We start from the raw sequence: 26975 nt of genomic DNA, 5'->3' as shown, positions 1-26975 counted from the left end.
ATATATGTAGTCCAACCACAGAGGGGCTGGGAGCTGGTAACACACAGTGCTCGTAACCCGTCAGGGATTTTCGTGCACGTTTCTGCTCCAGTCAGTGTCCCCTATAACAACAGGGAAGCACAGAACTAATCGACATCTGCCTGAGATGTGCTGTGCATAAACGGCGCAGGGACCTCCGCCTACCCTTGGGAACGGGGAGGCCAGTAGAGATGCAGCATCAGGGCAGGTCTTTCTCCTCACTTTCCTCCCTCTGGCAAAGGGCACCTGAACAAAACCGCAGCTCCTCCCTCTTGTTCTTTTCAAATACCTGAAACCTTGCAAGAAAGCCGGTTTGAGCAAAGTCATTGGTGGTCCTCACGCGAATCTCACTGCAGGAGGTACAGACCGAAGATGGGGAACTCTAAACCGTATTAAAACAGACATTGGAAGAGGCAGTGCTGCACTTTTTCCCCTCAGGAGAGTGCAGACTGGACAACACCAGCTGTAACTTCAGGCTTGCTTCGGTTTCCTCCCCCATGCAACCCCACTGTGAACTCCTGTGGCCCTGCCAAACCTACACCTTTCCACCAGCATCACCTCCCATCTTCACAAAGCACCTTTCCAAACCATTACTGTCTTCTCAACCATTTTCAGTTGCAACTTCTTGTTCTGCTAGCACTTTTTCTTGGCTTAATTTCTAAAGCCCATTAGCACTTGCTCATTTTGCAGCACCATATGCACTCCTTGCACTTCCCAAACAGCTCCCCAGTGCTGAGATTCACCTGCTGGGTTTAGGAAACAGCCCAACACGTTTCTCTTGCAAAGCTACCCTGCTCTCTACATGGCAGGAGGGAATTAACTGTAAGGAGGGATCACAACCACACATTTCCAGGCTTCTCGTTAGCAGGTTCATGGTTGCCAGGCACAGCAATCCACAAGTGCCCCTTGCACTCAGTGGGCTGCAGAGAGGAGCAAAGTCACCAGCCCTCGCACACACACACCTCCCAGCACCCCTAAGCTTGTGGTTTTGCTCCCTGTCACCCACTAACCTCCCCCAAGATGCTAAAATCCTTCTCCAGCCTGGGGCTCATGACAAGCCACTGGGAAGTTGAGGCACTGCTGCTAATAACGGGCCCCTCTGACAGAAGATTGCAAAGCATTTGCTTCCAGGGAGGAACCAAGCGAGCTGTGAAGGAGAAAAATACACCCTGCAACACCTGGAGAACTTGGTATTCATCACCCTGAGGGAAAGCAAACATGCCTTTGGAAAGAGAGCCCCAGACAGGCAGCAGAAATCTTCCCGTACAAGGTAAATTTCAGATCCTGCCAAATTCATCTAGGTTGTTACAGTACAAGCCAGTGATAGGAGGAGGGGGTTGCAGGTCCATCTTCAGAGGTGCCCCTTCCCACAGCCGAGGCACTTTCGCCAGTTGCTTCCAGCCTCCCCCAGTTTGGCTGACACTGGAGCAGAGGAGGGAGAGGTAAGCTATTCACCACGCAGAAGCAAAGGCGGCTACTTTCATGGCAGCATCAATTTCTTCCCACCAAGGGGCACCCCACAGCTAGTCTCTGCAGGAGGCAAATCCTGCTGCGACTATCTCACCTTCCACCAAAGCTGTGGTCCCGACGGCTTTCAGGGGAGGCGGGTGGAAGAGCAAGCAACACCAGGGGAAAAGCAGCCCTGTATAAGCAACACGGACCTACTGACTTCCAGAAAGAGAAAGCAGAGCCTCTTTCAGACCATTTGCAAGGGTGAAAGACAGAGGATGCTCAAGGGAAGGCAATCTGTTCTTCCTAGAGGACCTCGAAGTCAGCTGTGCAAGACATCCTCCTCCTGAGCCTGCGTGCACCCAGGTGCAGCATGGACCCAGACAGGGAGCAACAAGCACCTTCCTCCTGCAAGCTCAGCTGGGAAGCCCAAGTTTCAGCCTGCAGAAACAGCAGGATGCAGGCATGCCACGGGGCCCATGAAGCACAAACCCAAGGGCACAGGTGTACAGATGCAGGGATGGAAAATGCCTTTTCAGTGAGGCTTTGTTATAAGGGAGGTTTTTTTGTTTGTTTGTTTTACAAACTAGTGTCCAGATTGCTGACCCCAAGCAAGGTTTTCAGCAGAGGTGATCCTCCCATCCCTGCTGCCCTTGGCTCAGGGGAACTGAAGTCCTGCCTGCCTTATCATGGCAAATCCCTTCAAGCTGCTTCGGCATTGCAGGCAAGCAAATGCAGCCCTGCCTGCTCCTTGCCCACAAAAAGGGGGCACTGAAACTCCTGACTGGCAGGGTCAAGTGATTTTAATTGTTCCTTCAAGTGAGTTTTGGCCCACCACTCCTTCCACAGTGAGGCATGACTGCTCGCTGGGTGCATACATAGCACCCCCTCCCCACGGCCCACCAGTCGTTAGGAGTACCTCTGCCCATGGAAAGCAAACATCACCGTACCTAGACACACCAGGACAACCACAGCAGCTGCTTGAGGAGAGGCAAACACAACGTATGCTGGAAAATAAGCTTCAGTTCCTACATCCAAGCGTTTCCTCCCCCCAGAGTACCAGGTGGTTTAAGGAATCCTTTGCATGAAATCCTATTAGGAATCTTTTGCATGGTTTCACCCCAAAGGGGAAAGCCACGATACTGCCGACAGCTCCTTTCTCACACCATGCGAGCAGCAACTCCACAGAAATGCATTTGCTTCTTCCTACAGGAGAAAAAGAGCTGAAAATGCTCTGCAAGACACTCACTCTCTGCCTCGTAACCCGGCATGAATAAGCAAGGTACCAGATGCACACTCCTGACGGTACAGACAGGGGAGACAAATCAACCGAGCTCAGGCTACGCACAGCAGAGCCGAGGAGCCACGGCAGCTTTCGAACACAAGCGCTATTAAAAAGTGTATTAGCCCTTATTAAAAATAATGGCTGCAAAAGGGAGGAGAGCAGAGAGGGAAAAAAAAAAAAAAGCAGCAAATCCCTGCTGGATCCCAGACACAAACTTATCCAGCTCCACTAGCAAATTACCATTTGACCTGCAGGGAGTTGAGATTCATGAGAGCGGGGAAGAGAAGCGAGAAGGCCAGGAGCAGCTTCCAAACTGCCGATATCCCCGGCCCTGCTGCTGCCCTGCTGTACCAGGGAGAGTTCAAATTTGTTCAGCCAGAAACCTACACGGAAGACACAGTGGGTTTCTTTTGTGCAGAAGCAAAGGCGAATGCAAACACAGCTTTCTCCCTGAAGGAATATTAGTACAAGCAGAGAGAGGGGGCAAAAAAGAAAAGGGGAAGGGAAGGCAGCGTGGGAGCCCCACATCACATGGGAGCCCAGGAAAAGAAGAGGTAAGGACAACCAGAAGTGCAGCCACCTCTAAACACGGTGTCCCTGCTCAGGGAATAGGGGAAACGCAGCGTATGGTGGGGGATGTTCAGCAATAATCAGGCTGAGCAAAAAACCAGCTGCCCGTTGAGAAGCACTACTCTCTCCAAAAGTTTTATCCTTCATTTAATCAACAGATGGACTAGCTGCGTGGGTTTGGGGGTTTTTCTTCCCCCCACACACTTTTTTTTTGTCTTTGTGAAGCAACCCCAAGCCCTACCCTCACAAAAGCTTGCTTCGGGACCACGGCGGCGTGACACAGATGGTATGTGACACCGGGGATGAGCGGCAGAGAGGCGAAGCTGGGGTCTGGCTGTAGCTCAGCGTCCTCCACAGGTGACAGATAGTCCAGGGACCAGGCAGACAACAGCATGTCAAATACAGCTTCCCCAAACGCACCCCACCCCCGACGCCCCAAATCCTTCTTTATTATTTATTTGCTACAAGGCTGTAGCAAAGTTAGTAGGGCAAATTCCTCCAGATTCATTAGCTCCTGCCGCGGTCCCGTGCTGTCGGGGAGGTGGGAGCCGGCTGTGACACCCCCCCAAAACCACCGCGGGGGCTCCCCACCTCCCCTCGGCTGGCTGTATTCAAAGCAACTCCTTTCCCCCCCCCCACCATCCCAACCCCCAGGAGCAAAATCGCTCCCTACCCCGGCTCTGCAACCGCAGGTTTCCCCCCAGGCTGGAGCCAGCCTCTGCTGCGAGCCCAGGAGGCTTCTCCCCACCGAAATCCCCCGGCCATCGCCTCCCCAGCACCGGCGACAGGACCAGGCGGCGATGGAGGAGGGTGGTCTGTTGCTGAGCAAAAACCATGTTTACACACAAACACGATCTAATTAACGGAGATGAAGCAGAAAGAACTCATTTGCATGCTAAAGATTTTTCCCCCTTTTTTTTTTTAAAAAAAAAAAGGCAAGCTGCCTCGCCAGAGATGCATACAGAAACTCTGCAATCCTCCCTCTTTCCCCCACCTTGTGCAAGGAAGCAAAAAGCACACGCAGTCCTCCCACGGCCCCCCGACCCGTGGACATCCCCCACCCCCGTCCGCCCCGCTCGGAAACTAAGTGCGGCGCCGGCTCTTACCGTGGCTGAGGAGGAAGCACCCGAGGAGGAGGAGAAGGAGGTCTGCCTGGAAAGCTCTCATTCCTCAGGGTGGGCTCCGACACCGGGGGTAGGGGGGCTTCAGGCCGCCGCCGCCGCCGCCGCCCGCCGGCTTCCCTCGCCCGGCTCCATCGCCGCCGCCCCCCCAGCTCCTCCCCCGGCAGCGCTGCCTTGACTGGCGGAGCCCGCCTCGCCCGGCTTTTTGAGGAGGGGGGGAAGGGGAGGGAGAGAGGAAGATGATGGTGGAAAGGGGGAGTAACTTGCGCGCAGCTCTGCCAGCCCGGGATGGGATGGGGGGGTGACCATTTGTGCAACCCCCAAAACGCTTGCTGGGGGCGCGGGGGTGGGCATCGCTCCTAGGGGGAGGAAGGGATGACCCCCCCCGTGCTGCTCCCGGCCCCAACGGGGCAAATAAAGCAGCAGCGAAGGAGTTGCATGGTTTCTTTACATTGGGGGGGGGCCTTGCTGCCTGTCCGCCATGCCGCCCCCCCCCCCGACACTACTCTCACCTGCCCGGCCGCCATGCCACCCCCCCGGCACTGCCCTCACCTGCCTGTGCTCTCCCGCAGCGCTCCAGGATTTTAGGGGCTGCACACAGGGTTGGGGGGGGGGGGGGGGGAATAGCCAGAGCCTCACCCCGAGGTCCAGTCCGTAAGGAGGGAGGCAAAAAATAACGCACACTCCCCCCCCCCCCCCCCAGTGATAAGTTCCTCACAGCCGGCGGCCTGGCACAGGGCCGGGGGGGGGGGGGGGGGGGCAGCGGGTCCTCCCACCTCCAAAAAAAATAAACCAAACGGCCCCCCGGGGCTGGGAAAAGGAAAAGCCGCAAGATTTTAAAAGAAAAAAAAAAAAAAACCACGAAATAAAGGGGGTTTGGGGGGGGGGGGCGGGAGGCGGTGAGCGAGCGGCCCCTGCGCGAGCGCTTCCCGCCCAGCGGCGCCCGCGAGCGCCCGCCGCGCGCCTTGGGCGGGGGCGCGCGCGCGATTTTGCAAGGCTGATGCATCCCGCCGTGCGACCGGCGCAGAGCAAGGCCGCAGGGGGCGAGGGCGGCAAAAAGGGGCCTTTTCCTTCCTCGAATTACCGTTTTTCACCTTTCCGGGTTGCTTCCCCCCCCCCCGCCCCCCCCGTTTTAATTCTCTTTTTGCCCCGCGAGGCTCGGGGGACAGCGCAGCAATCCCCAAAACCGAAGAAATCAAAGCGTTCCTCGCCGCCACGCGTTGCGCGGCCGCTGCGGCCAAGGAGCCCCTCGCCTCCGAGTCCAAAGGGGCGTATGGGGAGGGAAGGGGGGGCTGCTGCTGAGCGCCTTTATAAAACCCGGCATTAGAAAGTTAATTACAGCTGTGGACTAATTACTCCGCGCTGTGCTGAAAGGTGAACTTGCAGCGGGCCGCGCCGGGCGCTTCCGCAAGCTGGCCTTGCTGGGAGCTCGGCTTCGCGGCTTCCCCGCGCCGGCTTAGCGAAGCGGGGCTAACTCGCCACGCGAGCGAGCTAAACCGGTGCCAGGCGGGTTAAACCTGGCTTTAGGAAGCGGCAGTGAGCTGGGATTTACCGCTCAAAACACGCGCGTTTCCGCCCGGTGCACGCGTGCTTCGCGCTCTGCGGAGGGTTGGCCATGCTGGAAATGAAGAGCTTGCTTATTTATTTATTTATTATTTTTTATTTTTGGCACGCATCCCTCAGGGAATAAAGCTTATTTGATTTTGGGTGTGCGTGCTGGTTTTCCCAACCCCACCTGCTTTCCCACCTGCCGTCTGGTTTGGGAGGGAAAGATGCCGGAGTGGGGAAGTTCGCGTGCAGTGATCATATTCCTGTGTTTTCCCACGGGTGCTATATGGGACAGTGATGCTCCCGGACTGTATTTTCCCTCTGCCACTGGCTTGCCTCGGGCAAGTCGCTTCAGCTCCGACCCTTGGAGGGATTTTGGCAGTGGCCACAAAGTTATTCCCATGGCTACCCCGTGAGGCAGGGCTGGGGAGAGGCTACAGGTGGTGGGATTTTTTCTGGCAGCAGCAGCACTGATTTAAATGCATGTCGAATAAAATGCTCAGTGCCTGATTTCGGTGGGAATTAGATTTCTAAATAATTCGGAGACTTTCCCCATTGTGTTTTGGTTTATTCTGCAAAATGTTATTTGCTTGCAGACTAAGGGTACTAATGTATATTAAGGCTGCTACACAAGCAAGACTTTTCTGTGAAGCTTCAAAACACTATTAACATTTTCATGGCAATTTCTTATTTTCCTTTTTTTTTTCCCACAAAGAATATTATTTCTTGCCTGCATTAAAAACAGCACAATTCTCTAACTTCCAGGAAAAGAGAATATTTTTCATTCTTTTCTCTCCTTCCCAGTGAAAACATTTCAGCCGGAAAATTCTCATCATTGCAATACTGACCTTTGCAAAGGGCTTTAAATCCTTGAATGAAAGTAGCATGTAAGTGCAAAGTTTTATTAACTGATTACCTCTGCGGTTTCGACTACATTGGTAGTCAAATTTGATTTAGAGGACTAGGCAGTTGTACCGTGCATGTAAAAAAAATCATGTTTCTGGCATAATTTTGGCTTGCTGGAGCTGAAAGAGGGCTGCAGCTCTGAGCATCATCCTGCAAGACTATCTTTCCTTTACCTGCACGACTGCATTATTACAGCAGACAAAATCAAGTGCAAAGTGATTATTAAATGCTCTTCTCGGGTATCTCATTTAAATCCACCGTGCTTTCTGGAGGAAATTAATCATTCCAATTGAAAAGCTGAGAAAATCACGGAGCTGGGTGCAATGACCTTTGGGGAGGAACGTTAAGCCGATGTGGACTGGACCCATGCTGCTTTCAGACCTTGATTTTGGGGGACAACTGCATCTCCCCGTGTATTTTGGGGGTTGCACGCCTGCCCCGTGCAACATCTAATAGCAAAGAGCAATGCTAGAAGCTGGGAAGACCAGATGAGAAACCTCCCCCTTCCTTCTGAATGTCAAGGGGCATAAACCAGGCATCTTTTTTTTTTTTTTTTCCACTTTTTTCCCTTTTTTTTTTGGTATTCCACATTGACAAGTGCAACAGATGCGAAACATCACAACAATGAAAGCGAATACTTTCCCTGTGCCTTTGACTCTTTCACTTCCAGGCTATTTACCGAGAAGTGCAGGAACCAAAATGTTCTGAAATGCTGCAGCAAAATTGGGGGGGGGGAAGAGAATAATAGAAAACGTGTAAGGAACTTGATAAAAATGAAGCAATATTGACAGAAAATTGAGTTTTAAACAGCAGGACGACAAGCAGCTCATTCTTCTGTATACAAAGCTAAGCCAAGCACCTGGAAGAGAAAGGAAAATAATCACACGTTTCCCCGCTTTATAAAATCTTTTCCTTGTCATTTAAAAATGCACACGCCAGGTGGAAGCTGTGCAGAGTCCTGCTGTAAAATCACTGACCTGGGACTCGGAAGCTTGCTCTTGCTGCAGAGCCTTCCCCGCGGCCCTAGGGAAACCCAGCCCGCTGTGCCTCAGTTTCCCCCTCCGCGAGGTGCGGCTCCACCTTTCTTGCCTATTTGCCAGACAAATTCTTCAAAGCATGAGCTGTCTCCTAACTGGAAAGCAAAATTTTTCGGATGCTGGGATGGAGGAGGGGAGCAGCCGTTCCTCCAAATAACAGGAGTGGTGCACAGCCCTTGTCACACACCGGGGGACCTCGCCACCGGTTCGGGGCTGAGAGGTGTCGTGGAGATGCCATGGGGCATCCTTGGAGATAGCAGGATGCGATGAAGCTGGTTGAGGTGCCTCTGAGATTTTGGGGAGACCTTTGGGGCTCTGTTTTTCCCACCAGGGCATCGGGGCAGGAGGCTGATCTCTCCCAGGCGGTCGCCACCTTCCCGAGATGCTTCTTGCAGGAACGCGCAGGGAGACCTTTTCCTTTGGCAACAGGAATGCCTCAGCTCTTTTTTCTCCTTTTCTCCTTCTTTTTCTCCCGGCGCTATGGACAGCTGCCAAAAAAACCTCGGCATGTGGCACTTGATAAAGCTCTTGTACAGCAGGTCCGGGAACAACATGGGCAGAGATAGGCAGGGCCTGGGAATGGGGCGGGGGGGAAAGGCACTGAGGCTTCGAGGGTTAAAAATGAAAAACAAAGGAGCTTTGAAGACATTTTGGTTTCGGGGGGGGGGGGATAGCTTGGCTTTCTATGCCAACCGGGCATCCCCTATTCTGAGGGACCAGCACTGAGTTATTTTAACGCCGTGCGTTGCGTTCAGCTGCGTGTCTGCTCTTACGGCAGATCTCGTGCGCGGATGAGCTGGAGGCACCTCAGCCCGTCGCTGGGCGCCGGGGACTCGTGGGGCACTGCGGAGAAGCTGCGAGTGAAGAAGGATGGCTTCCAAGCCCTGGGGTGAAGCTCCGCGGGGTGTTTCCCAGGGTGAAGAGGTGATGGCCACCACGCGGGTGCTCCTCCATCCGAACGGATGCAGGGAGCACCAGTGGACCTGCAAGCAGACCTGTTCTTGTAACACTCCCAGCTCCTGTGTCACTGCCCAGATGTCCTGGGGAATCGACCCTCTGTTGAGCTGGGGTGTGTTCCAGGAGAATTGGGGCCAGATTCCAGGCTCCATCGCTCGCCCTTAGGGGCTCAGGGGTATTCAGAGCTGGGCAGTTTGTCTCAATCCACTGAAAAACTATTAAACCTCTGACTTAGGGTGTTAACTGAACACGACAAACGCTGGACTGGGTCAGTGCTTGCTAAGAACTACCATCCGATCCTGACTTTTTCCAGGTCCCATAAAACTTTCCACCTCAAGAGGGACCTTGGAGGAAAGGAGGGAGCTCTAGAGCTCCTCCCGCGGTCTGCGAGAGCGGAGCTGGCTGTGGAAAAAGGCAAAGGAAACTGTGATGCGACTGCTGGACGCAGGCAGACCCTGTCCTCTTCACCAGTTATGTGGCTTTTAATATCCTTTTTTTGTGATTTTTCATCCCACGAGCTCTTTACGAAACCTGGCTTGGGCTTTTTTTTCCTAGAGAAAAAAAAAAACAACACAGTGCACGTATAAAATCCTCCAAAAATGAATGAGCTGCGAAGGGTTAAGTGGAGCATTTGTATAAAAACAATTAATGCCGTTTTCGCTTGATTGGCACTTTAATTAGGCCTGTGTCCCTTTGCTGCCACCGCAATCAGATCGGAGGAGAATGGGAAGCTTCCACACCATTATATTTATCTCAAGATTACAAGATTTCCATTTTTTTTTCAATGCAAAGGGGAAAAAAAAAAACCCACCAAACCACCACCTTATAAATATGGCAAGGGAAAGATAATATTTAGGGCTTGGAGAAAGTGTGGCTTCCTGATTGCAGCACGAGAATTAATCTTATTATGTTAACAAGAGATTGTTATGCTAAAAAGAATAGGGAAGAGAAGTTCTGTCTCTCAAGTCTGCCAGGAGCAAGACAAGGACTGAGCAGGCTCAAAAGCCAGCCTTGAATTTAAGAGCTCCAGCAAAAAGAAGCCAGCTGAAAGTCCTTGTGGTTTTTATAAGGCAATTTCCCTCTTTTTCCTTCCCTCTGTTTTACTGCGCGGAGGCTGTAACTCCAGCTCGCAGCTCCCAGGCACCCGGTGAATCTCCTGAGACTGGCTTCAGATAAGCACTACTGGTAAATAATGTGCCCAGCTTACAGCGCCTATACCCGAGTCTAGCTACATCCTAAAATTTAAGATGAGACGAGTGGAGAAATCGGGCTGAGCAGAGTTTTACACGCAGGTGTAAAAGACAATTCCAAGCCCAGTGATGGGGAGGTAAATGGGACGCTGGAGATTTCCGGTTCCTGACCTTTTTGGGAAATTATTCTTCGTTGGAAATAAGGGAAAGAAAGAGAAAAAAAAATTACTGAAAAAAAATTATTGTTCTGCGCTGCTTTTGGTGCTTTCAGGTGTGAAAAGGAAAACCTCTGGGTAAACCAGCAGCTCCCTCTCCTTCTCCCATGCCATGAACCCCCAAAATCTGCAGCACAGGGGCAAAAAACAGGCACCAACATACAGTCAAATCCTTCCTCCCACCTCTCCGAGCTGGTTGCTGTGACAAGGGGATGAGCAAGAGCTGTGAGTCAATATTCAGCCCCATCTCTTCTTTCTTTTTTTTTCCCTGAAAGCTTTCAAAACGCGTGACGAGCGTGAGCATCAGCTGAAAGCAAAAGTTGGCTGCGAAATTTCAGCCTGTCCCTGGGATTTGCTCAAGTCGAGGAAAAGGCGTTTGTTTTGCAGTAGAATAGTTTATTCTTCGAGCAAAGATAGAAATGATGCTATTTGATTGAGGTGGCTAATTACACAGCTTGAAGAGTAAATTGCAGCTATCAAATATCCCAGTGAATATTCACTTACAAATAGAGAGAGAGGAAAATGAAATTTTTTGGATTTGCTGGCAATTTTGAAATAAAAACATTGTCTCTGGTGGGGAATGTTAACCAATCCTTTTAAAATTCTTCCACAACTGCTAAATTCAAATGAAATTTTCTTGCAGACCAACCAACCAGTTGACTCCGATAGCCCTGAGCTACTTTTTTTTTTTCTATTGTGACATTTTGTGTTTCCTTGTGACTTTTGGAAACATTTCGCCCCCACTTTAACATCTAAGCTTTTAAGTGAAAAACATTAACAGCAAGTTTAAAAACAGTTCAGACTGCCCAGCTGGAGTAAAAATCGTTGTCATAAAAAGTATATTGCTTGCCAGAAAAGGTTTCATAGGGGAAAAAAAACCCCAAAACCCCAAATCATCCATCTCCTCATTTAGTAAATACACAAAAATCTTAATTTCATTCCCGCAAGCTGGAAAGATTTGTAAACAGTGAATAAACTGAAGGCGACTGTGGAGAAGAGGATCAAACGCCTGGGCTGAAGCTGATGGCTGAGCCTCTTCGTCGCCGTCTTGCCCTTTGCCTGGATGAAATGGCCGTTTCGATGCGCAGTTCGCTGCTGCAAACACCTTGCAGGAAGTGCTCTTGCTCCGGTTGCAAAACGAACCCTTTATTTTACTTGGAGCCTCTATCACTTGTATTTCCTCTTAAATATCAAGCTTTTGGGGCCAGGCTGCAAAGCTCTGCTCCCCCAAAGAGTCACCTCCGCCGGTGCTTTTGGGCGGTAGGGCTATGCGCCGAAACGTCCCGTGCCTCAGTTTCCCCAAGAAGACAACGGGGGCCTTGCCGAGCAATCTAGTTAAGGTTTTTCCAGGTCCTTTTGCTGCAAAAATCCTGCAGCAATCACTCAAATCCCGCCCCGAGGATCTCCCCCTTCGCCTCCCTGCCGTGCCTTCAGCCTCCTTCCCCGGGTAATGAAAGGAAAGCATCGCCCTGTGTGTCTCTGCGTGCCTGTAAATTCCTGGGGCCTATTAGGACAAAAAAAAAAAAAAAGAAAAAAGAAAAAAAAAGTCAATTTTCTTGTCTCTTCCTCTTCTCCGGCCCCTAGGAACAAACCCAAAGCCCACGGCAATCCCCCCCCGCTCGGCCATCTCATTAGCAGCATCCTCGCACACCCCACGAGACGCGAGCGGCGAGGGCGAAGCGGCACTTCTGGGGCACTTTGGCATCTCCTAATTTGCCCCGTGCCACCCCGGTGTCCCGGGAGAGGGGATGTTTTGTTACGTGCAAGGAGCACGTGAAGTACACGGGGGGCCTCGTTATCCCACCCCCGGGGGCCGGCGGTGGCTCCCGGGGGTGCGACGTGGGCTGGGGGCGGACGCGCGGAGGGGTTTGCAGCCCCGAGGAGCCCGGGGTGCCTTTGGGGTCTGCACGGGAGGAGAAGAAACGCCGCAAGAGAACGCCACGCTGCGTGCCAAACGCATCGCTTCCCCGCCGCCCTCCTGCCGAAACGCACCCCTCGGAGGCTGGGTGAGGGCCAACACCTTGCGGAAGATGCTGTTGCTCGGTTTGCTGGGGCCACACGCAAAATGAACCCTCCGTTTTACCTGCAGCCACGGTAACTTGTGTTCCCTCTTAAATATCAAGCTTTTTGGGTCCGTGGTCTGGCCCTCAGCATCCCGCAACACGCCCCTTGGGCATCGGCGCATCCCAGACCCACCGGCTCCTCCGCCACGTTCCCACCCCGCCGCGCCCACGACGGGGAACTGGAAGGGGAACATGCTGAGCGAGCTGCTTGCCCAAAACAGCCCCTGGCTGCACTTCCAGAGTGTGTTCACAGAGTTAGACGGGCTTCGTCGAGCCTGGCGTGTCCCGGGGGGGGTAATTTTTCCCTGATGCGTGATAGATTTTGTCCTAGCATGGGTCACAGAAAGCCCAGCATTGATGGGTTTCATCTAATTTCAATTACAGTCATTAAAACTTTTGCTCACACGAGCTGAGCCTTTCCAAAAGCCATCGAGTGACAGCCCATTAGAGAGCGGTTATTTATAGCAGGGCATGTTAATTTTACAGGATCACAGACCAGTGATTCAGTGCCTGGCGTTGCTGAAAGGAATCGCTCACAGCAATGAGAGTGAGCTGACATAAAAGTACCGAAATCCACAACCTCCTGCCAGCAGAAGCTCCTGGGTCGGTCGAAACGCGGCAGCAGCAGCGTGCGGACGAGCAGCGCTGAGGTGCTGGGGTGCTCCATAGATTGGGGACCCGCTACGTGGGATGCTGAACCGTCAAATCATCCCTTCTGGCCCTAGTTCTCGGTGTGACCTGATGGGTGCAGGCAGGGAGGAGGTCGAGGAGATCCAGGCAAGTGGGTGACTTGAGGTCTGGGGAGACCGGACACGGTGCTGGGTGATGCTGAGGGGAAGGGGGGCTCCTTTCCCTGTACCCCCTGGTTTGGGAGCCGCGGGGAGCCCACGCTCTGAACAGCCACCGTCCGTGCTTGCTCTCTGCTTCACGGCGTTTTCCTGAACCGCCGGGATGGCCGGCTCTGCCGAAGGGCTTTGCTCAACCTTTATCTCCTCCAGCAAAGTGCTTGGAGACACTTCGTATGAAAGATGTTGGAGATAAGGGAGGAGGAGGAAAAAAAATATATATACAAAAAAACCCAAACCTCCTGCATCATATTGAATCCCCTTGAGTTTTAAAGTGCTCCGAGCTTGAAGCTTTCTGGGAGGAAGCAATAGGAGGAGGGGGAGAGGGAGAAGGCGACGCAGGGCAAAAGGAGCATTTCGCAGACGTGGTGAAGGACAGGCACGAATTGCTCTGGCCCTGGGTAGGGCCTGGTCCAGACCCTGCCGGTGCTGGGGGGCTTTTCCCACGGGCGTTGACCAGAGCCCTGCGGAGGACAGCCAGCCCAAGGCTGCCGCTGAGGTCCTCTCTGCTCCTACCCCCCAAAAAGGGGGGTCAGCATCGCTCGATGCAGGGGGGCTGCAGGATGGGGAGGGGGTGCCGAGGACGAGGACACGGACAGACGGACTGATGGGGTCACCAGCTATCCACCACTCCGCTCCCCGTGCCCTGGTGCGCGCCAGGAACATCGAGGGGGGACCTTGTCCCCCCCGCCGGCCCCGCGCCGCCCCGAGGCTCGCGCCGCGCCTGTGAGCGACCATCGGGCGTCAAAGGCGAGGTGGGCAGGTTTTGGCCCAGCGTCCACGGGGAGAAGGAACAGCACCCCACCGTTCGGGAAGGGAGTCGTGCTACCATGTGGAGCCTTTTTGGTGGCCTGGGCTGGCAGCACCTTCCCACCCCGGGGCGGCACGGCTCCCCCGGCACCCGCAGCCGCGCGCTGCTTGCAAGCAGCTCGGAGGCAAGCTGGAGCGCGGGCTGAGGGGGAGGACGCGGCTTTCCAGGAATACATGTCATCAGGAGACCATAATTGCCCTTAAATATGAACCCTGGGGTCCTCCGGGCCCATGTCCCCGCGTCACCCAGGGCATCTCCACTTGCAGGCAGCGCTCGCACCCACGTTTTCTTGCCGACATCGCCCGCCTGACTGTGGGTGATGTCGACCTCTGACAGAATTTGGCACAACCCAGTTAAACCTGACCTCCTTCTCCCCTTCTCCTGCCCAGCCAGGGCACCTCACCTCTGCCCGCCCGCCTGTCTACCCAACTGCCTAATTACAAGTCCCCCTGCACCCGGGTCTCCCTTTTTCCATACGTTTCTATAGCACCTCCCGCAGCCCTGACCTTGGCCGAGCTGTCTAGGCAATATAAAATAATACGATAATCATAGCGATGATAGCAATAATCATCATAATAAGCCATGTTCTGTCTAGGGCACCTGTCACCTAGGCATACGAGTGCCAGTGACAACCAGCTATTACATACCTAGGTGAAGCGTAGCGGTGCCGCGGCCGGGTGTTAATAGGAGAAATAGGAAAACAAAAAAATAGGGGAAATAGGAAAACAAAAAATAGGGGAAATAGGAAAACAAAAAAATAGGGGAAATAGGAAAACAAAAAAATAGGGGAAATAGGAAAACAAAACCCGACTGTGCGGTAGCGTTGCTCGTGTCCCTGAATGGTCCCACGGGCCCGAATATCTATGAATCAGGGAGCATTTTGAAGTGGGGAGGTATCTGCGGACATCTCCGGGATGCTTGTGCAGACGTGCCCGTGTCCTCGCAGGAGGTTTTGTGGCAGAATGGGTGACGGCGAGGGGGGGTCGGTGCAATTCGCTCCAGCAAAGTTTTTACGGGAGCAGCAAGGCAAGGGTTTTATCTACAAGGACAAATAGCCATTAAACCAACGTTACCAGGGTTGGCGGTGGGTTTTCCATCGCTGAGAGGTTGTACATCATCTGGAATGATTTCCCCACTGGGTCTCAGTCCATCTCACTAGAGCAGGGAGGGTTGGATGTCTCTGCCGGAGAAAGGATGCTCGGAAGGCGGGAGAAAAATGGCTGGAGACATGGTGCTCACGGTGCTTTTCACAGAATCACAGAATCAGTTAGGTGGGAAAAGACCTTAAGATCATCAAGTCCAACCACCAACCCAACACCACCAAGCCCACTAAACCATGTCCCCAAGTGCCACATCTGCATGTTTTTTGAACGCCTCCAGCGATGGTGACTCCACCACCTCCCTGGGCAGCCTGTTCCCATGTCTGACCACTCTCTCCGTAAAGAAATTTTTCCTGATATCTAGTCTTTTACACCAGTGCAGGTGGTTTATTGGGGTGGTTCTTCCAGTACTTTTGCAAAAGGGGGTTTTTCCTGGGTGGGGATGGGGAGAGACAAGGGAAGGAGCCCAAGTCAGACTGCTTCTTTTACTGAGGTGTGGTGTAAAACCACCTCCTGGGATCTCCTGATGTAGAGTGGTGATTTTTAATGATCATTGAGCACCAAAACTTCTGCAACTCCTCCTAGGCTGCTACCCACATCTCTAAACATCTAGATACCTTTGAGAAGCCTGACCCTTGGCCCACGATATTACTCAGAGCATTTCCCCTCGGGTAACACCAGCAGAAAGACCAGGTTCTCCCTGAAAACCCCAGCTCCCCCCAACTCCCAGCCCACCCGCCGTCTTCCCTCTTATTCTTGTAACAGCTTTGCCACATTAAGCCACCAGAATAACTCCATTGCACGGGCCACTTCACCTCTTCCCCTCTACCTGCAACGAAACCCATCTCCTGCTATTCCCTTTGATGACTTCTCTTCAGCAGCTGCGGAGGAGAAATGCTCATATCAGCAAACAGATGGCGGCTGAGGCATGTAGCATAAAATATATTTATCAAGGCAAACAGCTGTAGCCCATTTCATTCCGAAGATTTCTATTAAAAGTTCTCTGGAGCTACAAGCTGCTCCGGCTCTGCAGCCGGAATAAAGCCGAGGGGACAAATGGCTTTTTTTCAGAGCATTTCTTTCCCTTTCCTTAGCTCTTTTCTTTGCTGCCTGAAGAAAGCCCGACCTAGCTCTACTCACAGCGTTGGCTTTGATGAGGCTGAGTACCAAGCTGGGGTGATTACAGGTTGATGGGCATTTTTGAGGAACACCGTCGCGCCCATCCGTGTACTCGGGGCTGTACAAATTACCCCCAAGAGTCCCAGGAGCTACAAGACTTGGGACACCGCAACATCACACCTGCAGGTTGGATGACCTTTGCTTCCAGGGACACCTCTGCTCAAGTCTGGAATACACCCGGACCCTGAAGCCGGGCTGGTTGGTTTCCCACCACTCCTTGGCAAGGTCTCGTTTGCTGTCGTCTTTGTTTTCATCCTGAAAAGAATTTGCTGCCACATTCACAATGTATGAGAAGGGCCAAGTTTGGAGGAAATGCAAAGTTTTGCTCAAGTGCAAATGAATATTTTTTGGCAGACGTTCCTTTCGCAGCGTCGGAAAATTCCCGGCTTTTGCTGCGAATCCAATTGAAACATTGACAAATATCATGAAATCCGCCACGCAAATGGGAATTTCCATATTTTGTATTAAATATACTCTCTAAATGCTCAGCTGATGTAGTGACTCATGTATAACGCACTCCAGTGTTTCCCCAGTTGGGCAAAGATGTCCCCAAAAGGGGACATCCCATCTTCTGGAGCCACCTGCCACCAAAGCCGTGATGGGCTGGGGAAGCCCAGGTAGAAGATGTGTCTAGGGGAGGACATGGGCTGCACATTGAATGATCTAGAAAGGTAAAACCATGGAGCTGCCTCTGCTTGATCCATATGGATGTAATATCTCTTTACATCACCTGCTGTCGTCCCAAATCCCCCCCTTTTCCCTGCATCTGCCTGCATTTCCAGGCAAAGCATCAGCTTGTGCTCCTCACCTGGGCTCGACGAGGAGCTGCAGCTGGAAAGGCACGCTGCACCCCTCTTCCATCCCGTGGCAGCCAGCAGCATTTCAGCTTTTCCAAAATGATACTAGCAAGTCAAACCATAAACAACTTTTTCTTCTCTTTCTTTTTTAAAAAAAAGCCTTTTTTTTCTTGCCTTTTTTTTTTTTTTTTAGAAAATATTCCTGGCAGCCCCTCTTTTTTAACCGCCTGCTGCTTCCCCCAGCCAACAGCTTTACATTTCATCCCAAATTCAGCTTCCTATTTTCAGTCAAGCAAGCAGTGGGATGAGAAGTTTGCCCTAAAAATGTGCTCAGCGGAGTCAGGATGCCATATGTGCGTGGAGATATTTCTGGGAAACCACGCTGACAGGGACTGTGAGCGTTAGCTGGGGACCAGGGACTTGGCTGGTTCTTGGAAAACATGAGATGGAAGAGGGTCAGCGGTAGGGTGCTGAGGAGGCCACAGCTTGCAAACAGGACCCAAGAGACGTGGGGTTTTGTTCCAGCTCAGCTGCTGGGTATAACCTCTCCCCTCGCCACACCTCAGCATCCCCAGCGCTTTGCGTTTCTCTGCTCACGCAGCCCGGGTGGGTAATTTCACGTAGGGGAGTATAGCAAGGAGAAGAAGGCCCATGTGCCATGAGGGGTATGGCCAAAATTCCATCAGCTTGCTTTTTTACTCTGGGGATGGAAAATGTACCGCACTCTCTGCGCCGGGTGCTGCGCCCCATCTCCCTGGTTGCTTGGGATGCCCCTGCGGACCTGGTCCATTGCGGGATGGCAGCAAGGAAATTCCACCAGAGGCACTTATCCACCTCCAGAGGAGCCTAAATGGCTCCTTGGCTACCTCATTACTTCTCCGATAAACAGCTCAGCTCCTTGAAGGACGCACCCCGCCACCCGCGCCGGGGGGCACTTGGGCTCTGCTGATGGCTGATGAGATCCTGGTTGCTGCCGCCCTTGGAGGATGCTCTTGGTGCTGGGATGGGGCATCACACCTTCTGCCTCCGTCTTGAGCTGAACTGTGATGGGGAGGCAAGGGGAACAGGAACGATGCACCTTGCTGGTGCGTGTTTCTCTCCTGGGGTACATTATCACAACCCAGTATTATTGCAATCCCATAATAAGCAATTACTGCAACCCCGCAACATTACCGAACCCAATCAACACTATTTTTGCAACCCAGTAACTATAATTTTTTTAGTGCAATGTGATTGCAACCTAGTAATACCCAGTGATTGCAACCCTGCTCTTGCTTTTGCAGGCTGCGAGAGCTTGGCTGCCAGCAAGCGGATGCTGGAATAATTCCTGCCTTTGTGCTGGGCAACCAGTTGGCTTTGCAACCGCTTTGCTTGGAAGCAACCATGTAAATAATTATGCCGAAAGGTTTTGGGGCTGGGTGAATGGATTCGGAGGGTGCTAGGGTGGGATGGGTGCATCGAATACTTGGTCTTCTTGCTTCAGGCGTCCCAGAGCTTTTGTGGTGTTCAGAGCCCTGGAGAGGATGGTCCACGCTGCCGTGCATCTCCTGGATTTTGGCATTGGGATGTGCACGTGGTGGGAGGAGAAGGGAACTGGATCTCGCCTCCAAAGGAGAGACACGAAGGGAGAGGGAAAGAAGAGAGATCAAGCGAGTGAAGCAGCCGGAGGAGGCAAGAAGAAGAAAGGCGGTGGGAGAACAAGGCCGCTCCCAAAATATCCCTCCCGTTTGCTGTGCCAAGGACCAAAACCTCACGCTTGGAAGGCTTTTTTTACGAGGGGAAGAGGCTGCAAGCTTTCCGCAAAGCGCTGCCTTGGGGTGCCCGGGGAGCTCCCCCCGGGCCGAGCCAGGCGAAGCGGCTCCCGCTGCACTCCCGGGGCAGTCCCTGCGGGCTGTGTTTGATCGGAAACGCTCCGAATTCCTCCTGAGACGGAGTCTGAGGGGGCAACCCCCCATCTTTTCTCAGTTTTGTCCTTTTTCACTCCTGGCTAGTCGGGGTTAAATAGCAAACCCGTTTCTAGGGCTGGGGGAACCGATTTTCTGGGTTAGGACCTCCCTGCTTCACTTACTCCCAATGGGTTGCGGGCACGGGGGCGAGAAGGCGAGCGCTGAATCCCAAACTTGCTAAACGGCATCCTTACATCGGCCGCTTAGAAAAAAATGCTGTTCATGGCTTTGATGAGGCAACAGGCACCGGAGCCCCTAATCTGGAGGGATGATGGCTATTTTGGGAGCATCTCTTGTGCTTGCTGGCATTGAGTCATCTGGATGCGGAGTGGGGATGGGATGTTGGGCAGGGTCTCACTGCTCCCCCCTGCAGCTCTGCTGCCGTTTGGGTGCATAAGGGTAAGATAAAGGTGTAATCCAGCGCTGCACGGTGGTTTCCAACCCTTTTCTCCACCTCGCTTGCTGGTTTGCATCCCCTTCGCCCGCCCCACAGCGTTTCAGTGGAGGCAACCTGCAGCCTTCCCCGTCCTCCCCCCGCCGCCCCCGTGATTAAAATGGCACCTGGATAATTAGGACGCTTCGTAGGTAATTTAAACTGGAAGTCATTAAGCAGAAATAGTAAGCCACCTGCCACCCCTGCCCCCCCTGCCCTTGCCCTAAAAGAGGGCTCTGAGCATCCCAAGGCTGCCATCAAACACGCAGCAGAAATAAAGAGATATTAATACAACAGAGCCCAGGAGCTCGGAATAAGATAAAAGACCATGCTTCCAGGCTTGGAAGAAAATGAAAACCAAAAAGGCAAGTTTCATTGCCAGAAGAAAGCCGACAGACACCATCTTCTGCGGGCGTTAAAGTAAGAGCCATCGTGATGTTGTGCTGCTGGACTGACAGCAAACTTGACGGGGTCTTTAATTTGGCCTGAACATTTAAATCCTCTTTTATTGCTTGGGGAAAGAGCCCCAATTACTTAGTGTCTCACAGTCGCGCCTGAAGAGGGCAGGATGGCTCAGTCCTTTCCCAGGGCAGAGGGGAACAATCATTTTACATGGACCGGCAGGTTTTATAAGCACTCGCAGTGCTCATGAGATCCGATGGGAATATCAGCCCAGCTCTCCCAGCCCTTGGCCAGAAACCATCCGCGAGGGGCTGCTTTTGGGACCCCCGGTGCTTTGGGTTTGATTAAAGCCTCCCGAAAGGCACCTAGTTTTTATCCATAGACGTCAAGAGGTGCAGCATTTCCTATTTTGCTTGATAATTTATTCCCGGGTTTAAGCATCCTCCCTGTTAAAAATGAGTGCTTAATTCCCACAGGAATTTGTCTGGCACTAACGTCCTGCAGCGGCACTTTGCTTGCCCTTCCTCGCCCAGTGTTTTCTCCCTGTGAAGCTGCTTATCTGTCGTCATAGCTCCCTTTTTTTCTGGTTCCTTGAGTGATTTTCCTCCAGCAGCTGCAATTTTGCAAAGCTCTTCTTTGTCCTCCCAGATTCCCATCATGGGACCAGTCAGAGCTGCACTGCACCTTAGGACATATTTCAAAACACCTAAATAATATGCCCAAATGTCAGGGCCCTTCTGCAGGATTATTTTTCTGCTCCAAGGTGGAAAAATGCTTTCCAGTTCCCCATGCAAAAGAAACACAAGCCGCTGCCCCGGATGTGAGCCCTGGAGGGATTTATTGGGGTGCCCCGGATTTGCCTCTTCCTCTTGCACTGGCTCCTTTGCACCTGGGGAGCACTAGAGCCAGCAAGAGGGGTGCAAAGGAGGGGTGTAAAGGGCGTTTTGTTTTGCCAAGGGCAAACCCGTGGCAACTTTGCGGTGAAATACGTTGGAGACAGCACCAACTACGTCACCTCCGTCGCCTGCTCCTTGGGAAGCCCCAGCGATGCTTCTCCGTTTCGGAAAGGCGCAGAAACCCTCTGGCCTTCGCCGCTCACGCCACGACGACCGCGGGGCTGCCGGCGGCCGCAACGCGGCTCGAAGCAAAGCGGAGCGCCTGGGAGCGGAGCGGGAGGAAAGGGATGGGGCTGGGAAAATGCCGACGGTCCCTGTGCCAAGTTGGCCTGGGAGATGCCGCACAAGGGCTGCTGAACCTCGGCGTGGTGAGGAGGAGATGGCCGAGACCCCTAAATGCTCTCAGTGGTGTTTCGACACTCCCTTTGCCTCCCTGGCTGCCAGGGACGTACGGCACAGGTATGGTATAGCTGTGGAATATATACCCATACCACACATCAACCTCCTTACCTGATGGATGAACCTGCGGGTCATCTGCAGCAGCCGATTTCTTACCCTGTGCCCTGGGACATGAGGTGCCTTTTTGATGACCACCCCTGGCTTTCTCCCCCTTTTTGGCATTCCCGGCACCCGCAGGAGCTGAGGGTCTTCTCGCCGTCTTTGCTATCGCATCGGGATCAAGCAGGGAAGGATGGTCCCTTTTTACGGGCTCTTGCTGTTTTTGCGGGCGGGTGTGGATAGCGCGCTAGCTGCGGTGTTTGGGGATACGTCCAGGGGATATCCCCATTTTAAAGACGGGAAAACTGAGAAGTGGAGAGACGAAGACAGCGAAAAGCTTGTCTTTGCGGATGCTTGGCTGCATCTCAAGCCCTGTTTCCCAGCAAGAACAGGCTGCTCTCAGCGCTCAGTAAATCAGGGCCCTGTAAATGCTCTCAGAGAAGCACTTAAAAATCACTTGGTGCTTTTAAAGATCATGTCCCGTGCTGCCTGTCGGCAACCACCTCGAAATGCTGCCCAACATCCCATGCAGCCACCACCTCTTAACCTGAGGTGGGAGCCCGGTCCTTCCCCAGGAGATCCCCTACGCTTCTGAAAGAAGAGCAGAACCATTAACTCCAGTCTGCAAATGGGGAAACCGAGGCACGATGTGCATTACCCCTGAATTCACATCACTTCTGGCCTCGTTTCCCTCTGGGTTGGGCTGTGGTTGGAGATGCAGCCCAAGTGGAGGGCTGCCTCCAGACACTTGCAGGTGTCGAGTCACAGCTCTGCTTGGCAAGGCTGAAAGATGCCAGTCCTGTGGCTAATGCTGAGGAGGCACGTGTATTTTCTGGCTGCTTTGGGGGTCTTTGAGGAAAAAAAAAAAGACTTTTTCCTTAAGTTCCTCATGAGTATCCCTGTTCAGTTGTGGGCCCCTCACGACAAGAAGTATGTTGAGGTGCTGGAGCGTGTCCAGAGAAGGGCAACGAAGCTGGGGAGGGGTCTGGAGAACAAGTCTGATGAGGAGCGGCTGAGGGAACTGGGGGTGTTCAGTCTGGAGAAGAGGAGGCTGAGGGGAGCCCTCATCGCTCTCTGCAACTGCCTGAAAGGGGTTTGTGATGAGGTGGGGGTTGGTCTCTTCTCCCAAGTAACCAGCGACAGGACGAGAGGAAATGGCCCCAAGTTGTGTCAGGGGAGGTTTAGACTGGAGATTAGGAAAAATTTCTTTACTGAGACAGTGGCCAGACATGGGAACAGGCTGCCCAGGCAGGTGGTGGAGTCACCATCACTGGAGGTGTTCAAAACACGTGTGGATGTGGCACTTGGGACATGGTTTAGTGGGCGTGGTGGTGTTGGGTTGACGGTTGGACTTGATGATCTTGAAGGTCTTTTCCAACCATAATGATTCCGTGATTCTGTGATGGAGCCATGGAGGCTCCCTGGACAAGCAGTCCCTGCATGTGAATACCAATACCCACGTCCCATTTTTATTTCATTCCCTCAGCCTCTTCCTTCCCCATCTCCGCACTTAGGAGAAGCTCCCACCTCCTTGGCAGGGAAAGAAGAGGCTGAGGGTCTGCAGGGTGCAACACAGGTACGGTATTTCGCAGCCGGTTGCTTCGTAACGGGGTCCTTGGATTGAAAGTTGCTTCCCTGGATTCTGCTCTGATTAGCGGATGCAAATCCTGCCCTGCATGCCGATGGGTCCGCTCTGCTCCCGCAGCAAAGCCCCCGAGACCTGGTGGAGGGCTTCTTAACGGCAGCAGTCGAGCAATTCGGCGCCCGCTTGAACACCCCGACCTGTGCCCCGTGCGACCCGGCGGCTGACCCAGCCCATCGGTCCTGCAAAACTCCTGTTGAGAGGGAGCAGGATGCGGCCCCGGGTGCTGAGGCGGAGGATGAGAGGCTGGAAGGTTGAATTAATGCTGGGAGAGCAGATGCACACTTAGACAAACCATCCGCTTGCAAGGAGAAAACAATGACTTAGTACTTTCTAATTACCATCCCAAAGTAAAGCAATTACTCCTTATTCACACGTGATTGCTAAGAATAGCTTAAAATGAATAAACATTTTTTAAAAAAAGCTACTTAGTAAATTTTCATTAGCCAACAAAGTGAGTAAGATATTTATACTCCAGCACAGCCCCCATAAATACAGACAAGACATTACTCAGTAAATGAGTGAATTAGTATTGTGCTTAATTGCTAGAAAATATTATCAGGTTACTACAATTACTATAAATTACCAGCAGGATCAACCCTTTTTATTGTTAAAAAAAAAGAGAGAAATCTTATTGATATGCCTTATAAATAATTTGGGGGGCAAGGGGCTGTTCCTCAGTGGAACTAATTTACGAGACAAGGAAAGAAAGGCTAAATCACGCTCGTGCTTTATTTCTGACGCCGTGGCCGTGTGGCCGAGCCCAGTGGCCAGCGGATGAGGCTGCGGGGGTACGTCTGGGGCAGGGCTGGGGGGTTTTTGGGTGGGAATTGGCACAAATGGAAGGCATGGGGAAGCGCAAAAATGCACGAAAGCGCTGCCGCGGCGCCGAGGACCCGGGAACGTGATTCCAGCCCCTTGCACCTCCCTCGCGCCCAGGCTTCGCCGCCCGAACACCCACGAGGACGCGAGGCCGTGCACCTGCGGGTGTCACCTCCGGCGACGCTGGTTCTGGCCGGCGTCCGACCCCGCCAGCCCGCACCCTCCCGCGCCCGGCTCTCACGGCCACCCTCGCCGCTCTCCCACCGCGTTCATCGCCCGCGGCTCCAGTATCCAAACCGAATTCTGCCGCTGTTACACCTTCAGCATCGCTTTCTGCACGGGGGGTTTCCACAGCGAGGGATGGAGCAGGGGAAAACGGCGCGGGGTACGAAAGCCACGCGGGGGAGATTTTTCAGCGCGTCGGAGGCCTAGAAGAAGAAGGATTTAGGCAGGATTTTGGACTTTGTTGGAGCTTTCCAGGGTGGCCGTGCTGCTGGCCTTCGTTCGTCCGCATCTCGGGGGCTTGTGGCGGTGGCGACGGGCCGGGGAAGGTGATGCAGGAGCTCTGGAGCTGCCTGCAGACAACCCGAGACCCAAGGACGGGTCTGTGCGCCTGAAACCCGTCTGCTTCTCCCAGCCGGATCAGTTGGTCTAATAAAAGCTTTTATCTGTCCCCATAAAGTCTCCCCTCTCCCAGCCTTAGACCCAGCACAGCTGCGGCTTTCCTAGAGCAGACACGGCCGGCTGGTTCGTTTTGGGCAACACTTCTACAAAATTGGGTGCTATAAATCCTTCTCATTTCCCCGAGTGTGGAACGGGGGATAATGAGCAGGACCTGCAAAGTCTTGATCGGCTGCTGCTGGTGCAGCAACCAGTGTTTTCAGCTGAAAAGCCACCGGGGGGGGGGGAAAAAAAGCGGTGATTAGAGCAGAAGCGCAGTAGGAAAAAAAAGTTTGAATTTCCATCACACCGCTGGAGCTCGACATCGCTACAAGCCGTGGTGTTTCAGTCATTGCTCTGCTTATTACTACATGTTTTGATTTCAGATACCCCACCTGCGAGCGGCTCGGATCCCAGGGTGCTGGTCCAGGGGCCGGGCGGAGATGTGGATCACTCACCCCATGACATTAATTCAGACCTGGGGGTCATCTCGCCCCGTGCTGAGCCTGTCAGGAGCCGATGACTTTGTACCACTCAGCTGTCAGCTCCTCGTCACTCAGGAGCAGACCCTTCTGCATCGCATCGATGCAGGTGCTTATGGGTCTATATCGATAAGGAATAGATAGAGCGATGCTGCCAAGGTTGAGAGGGAGGTTTTAAAACCCAGGTTTTTAGCGATTCGGGCTCATGGGCACACCCAGGAACAGGCAGAGCGTTTGCAGGCGTTTGCAGATGTGTCGGGTCACGGCGATGCAGCTCGATGTGGACCCTCCTGCCCCTCGAAGGACGGGCATGGGGCTGGCAACGTCTTGGGAAATCAGGTCCAAGCGGCCAAAGCAGGCAGTCTGCCCTTGAAAATAATGAGGGAGATTTAACAGCACAAGGAAATGCAGAAATGCCCAGAGATTTGCCTTCTGCCCTTTGCAAGCTCGGCGGCTTCGCGGCACCTCGCTGCCACTTTGCACGCTCGTCCTGGCCACCGCGCGACGGGGAAAGGTCTTGCCCTATGGAAAGGGATCTACACCTCCTCCTTCTTCTGCTTCGCCCTCCTCCGTCCTTCCCGCTCTCGTCCTCTGCCTTTCTGTGAAAACACGGGCCAGGGTCCTGCTCCTTCAGCTGCTGAATGGCAACGGCACGAGACCCCCAGCCGGCAGCTCTCGGCCTCCTCGGGTCTCGGCGCTGGCTGCGGGCTTGACCCTAATGCAGCCGGCACGAGCCGAAAGGCTGCGGAGCTGGGAGCGAGCAGGAGGAGCGAAGGGGAAGGGACGACGAAGGCGCTGCAGGTGAAAAAGGGGAGGAAAGGGATTTGAAAAGCTGCGCCCCGAATCCACTGATGCACCGAGGCTTAAATCCGTGCTGCCCCGCCGCTAAACCCTGCCCCGCGCTGGCGTCGCGCTGGCCCTGCCCTGCTGGAAGGGCAGCCGGCGGCTTCGCCAGGCAAACCCTGGCAGGGCTGCGGCTGCCGTCCCCAACGGCTCCGCTCCATCCGCTTGGCTATATGGGGGTCGTATGTATACACGCATCCCTGGGATGAGGCAGTGCTAAAGAGGAGAGGAGGACGGATAGGGCGCAGGAGCAAGGATCTCTCCCCCGATTCCTAAACATGAGTCAGCGGGATCCCTGTTTTCAAAGCCGGCTGCTCTCAAAAAGGTGTTTGCATTTCAGAGAGATCCCGCTTTGCTTTCCCACGGGCAGTGTTTAGCTTTAGTTTAAAGGCAGAGCTCCTCCGCAGCGCTGCAGAAGGGGCCGAGCGGCGCAGACAAGAGCAGGAGCCTCTGGGTTTGATCATTTCTTCCTTGGTCTCTGCCAGCCGAGTCCCTTGCCAAGAGGAGCCTCTTCCAAAATCCGGGGCGCATCCGGAAAAAAAAAAAAAGGGCTAAGCAGGGGGATGCGGCCGGGACGCGCGCGCACGTGTGCGCACACCGACGCGTTCAAAGGCGCATTTGGGAGCATTTATCCACCCGGGGTTGGGCACCTCCGTCAGCCTGGGGTGGGGATTAATCACCCCAAATGGCTCATCCTGATGTCGTCTGCTGGAGGAGACCTCGAAGAGAGAGCACCCGTGGAGAGGTGGCTTATAAATCCCTCGTGCTTTCGAGGAGGAGGACGCTCTGCAGCTCTGTTAAAATCCGTTGCCTTCCCATGCTGTGCTGTGCACCCCTTGCCTTGCACCCCAAAGGTCCCGGGGCCCCCCCGCACGGCTGCGGCCGCGGCAGCGGCTGCGTAACATCCCCGCTCGCGTGGCAGCGCGGGCGTTTCTGTTCCCTCTTCGCGCACATCTACCTTGGCCGGCAGAAGGTGCCTGGTGCTGCCATCAACTCATTTTTTCCCTCACAAACTACTCCGACTCCACCGGCTTCTTTTCCAACCGGCAGCGAATTATCACCCCGACGACTCACGTAACGCGGGGCTCCTCGCGAATCACCCCCTCCGTGCGAGCCGGATGTTTTTTACATTGGCAGCCAGCAAATTTCAGCCGCCCGGGTGTTCGCAAATGGCTCCTTCGATCCGGCGTGCCCAGCGTGGTGCGCGGCCCCCCGAAACGTCGTGTGCGTCACGCTCCGAGAACCGTACGCCGACGCTGT

At 53.6% G+C, this 26975-nt stretch overlaps 1 protein-coding gene across 1 annotated transcript in view; it reads right to left on the bottom strand.

Moving 5' to 3' along the window:
• KIRREL3 (kirre like nephrin family adhesion molecule 3) overlaps window positions 1-4489 on the bottom strand; it is a gene marked incomplete at its 5' end in the record, with an annotated part of 342172 nt that extends 337683 nt beyond the window's left edge. The window contains one exon of the mRNA XM_082010028.1: window positions 4429-4489. Within this exon, the coding sequence (XP_081866154.1) occupies window positions 4429-4489 (61 nt within the window). The remainder of the gene's footprint in view (window positions 1-4428) is intronic.
• Between the last annotated feature and the right edge of the window lie 22486 nt (window positions 4490-26975).

The sequence above is a fragment of the Phaethon aethereus genome (assembly GCF_964289735.1).
Source record: "Phaethon aethereus genome assembly, chromosome: 23".
NCBI lineage: Eukaryota > Metazoa > Chordata > Aves > Phaethontiformes > Phaethontidae > Phaethon > Phaethon aethereus.
The sequence above is the reverse complement of the archived record's forward strand: the minus strand, read 5'-3'. Positions and strand labels throughout refer to the sequence as shown.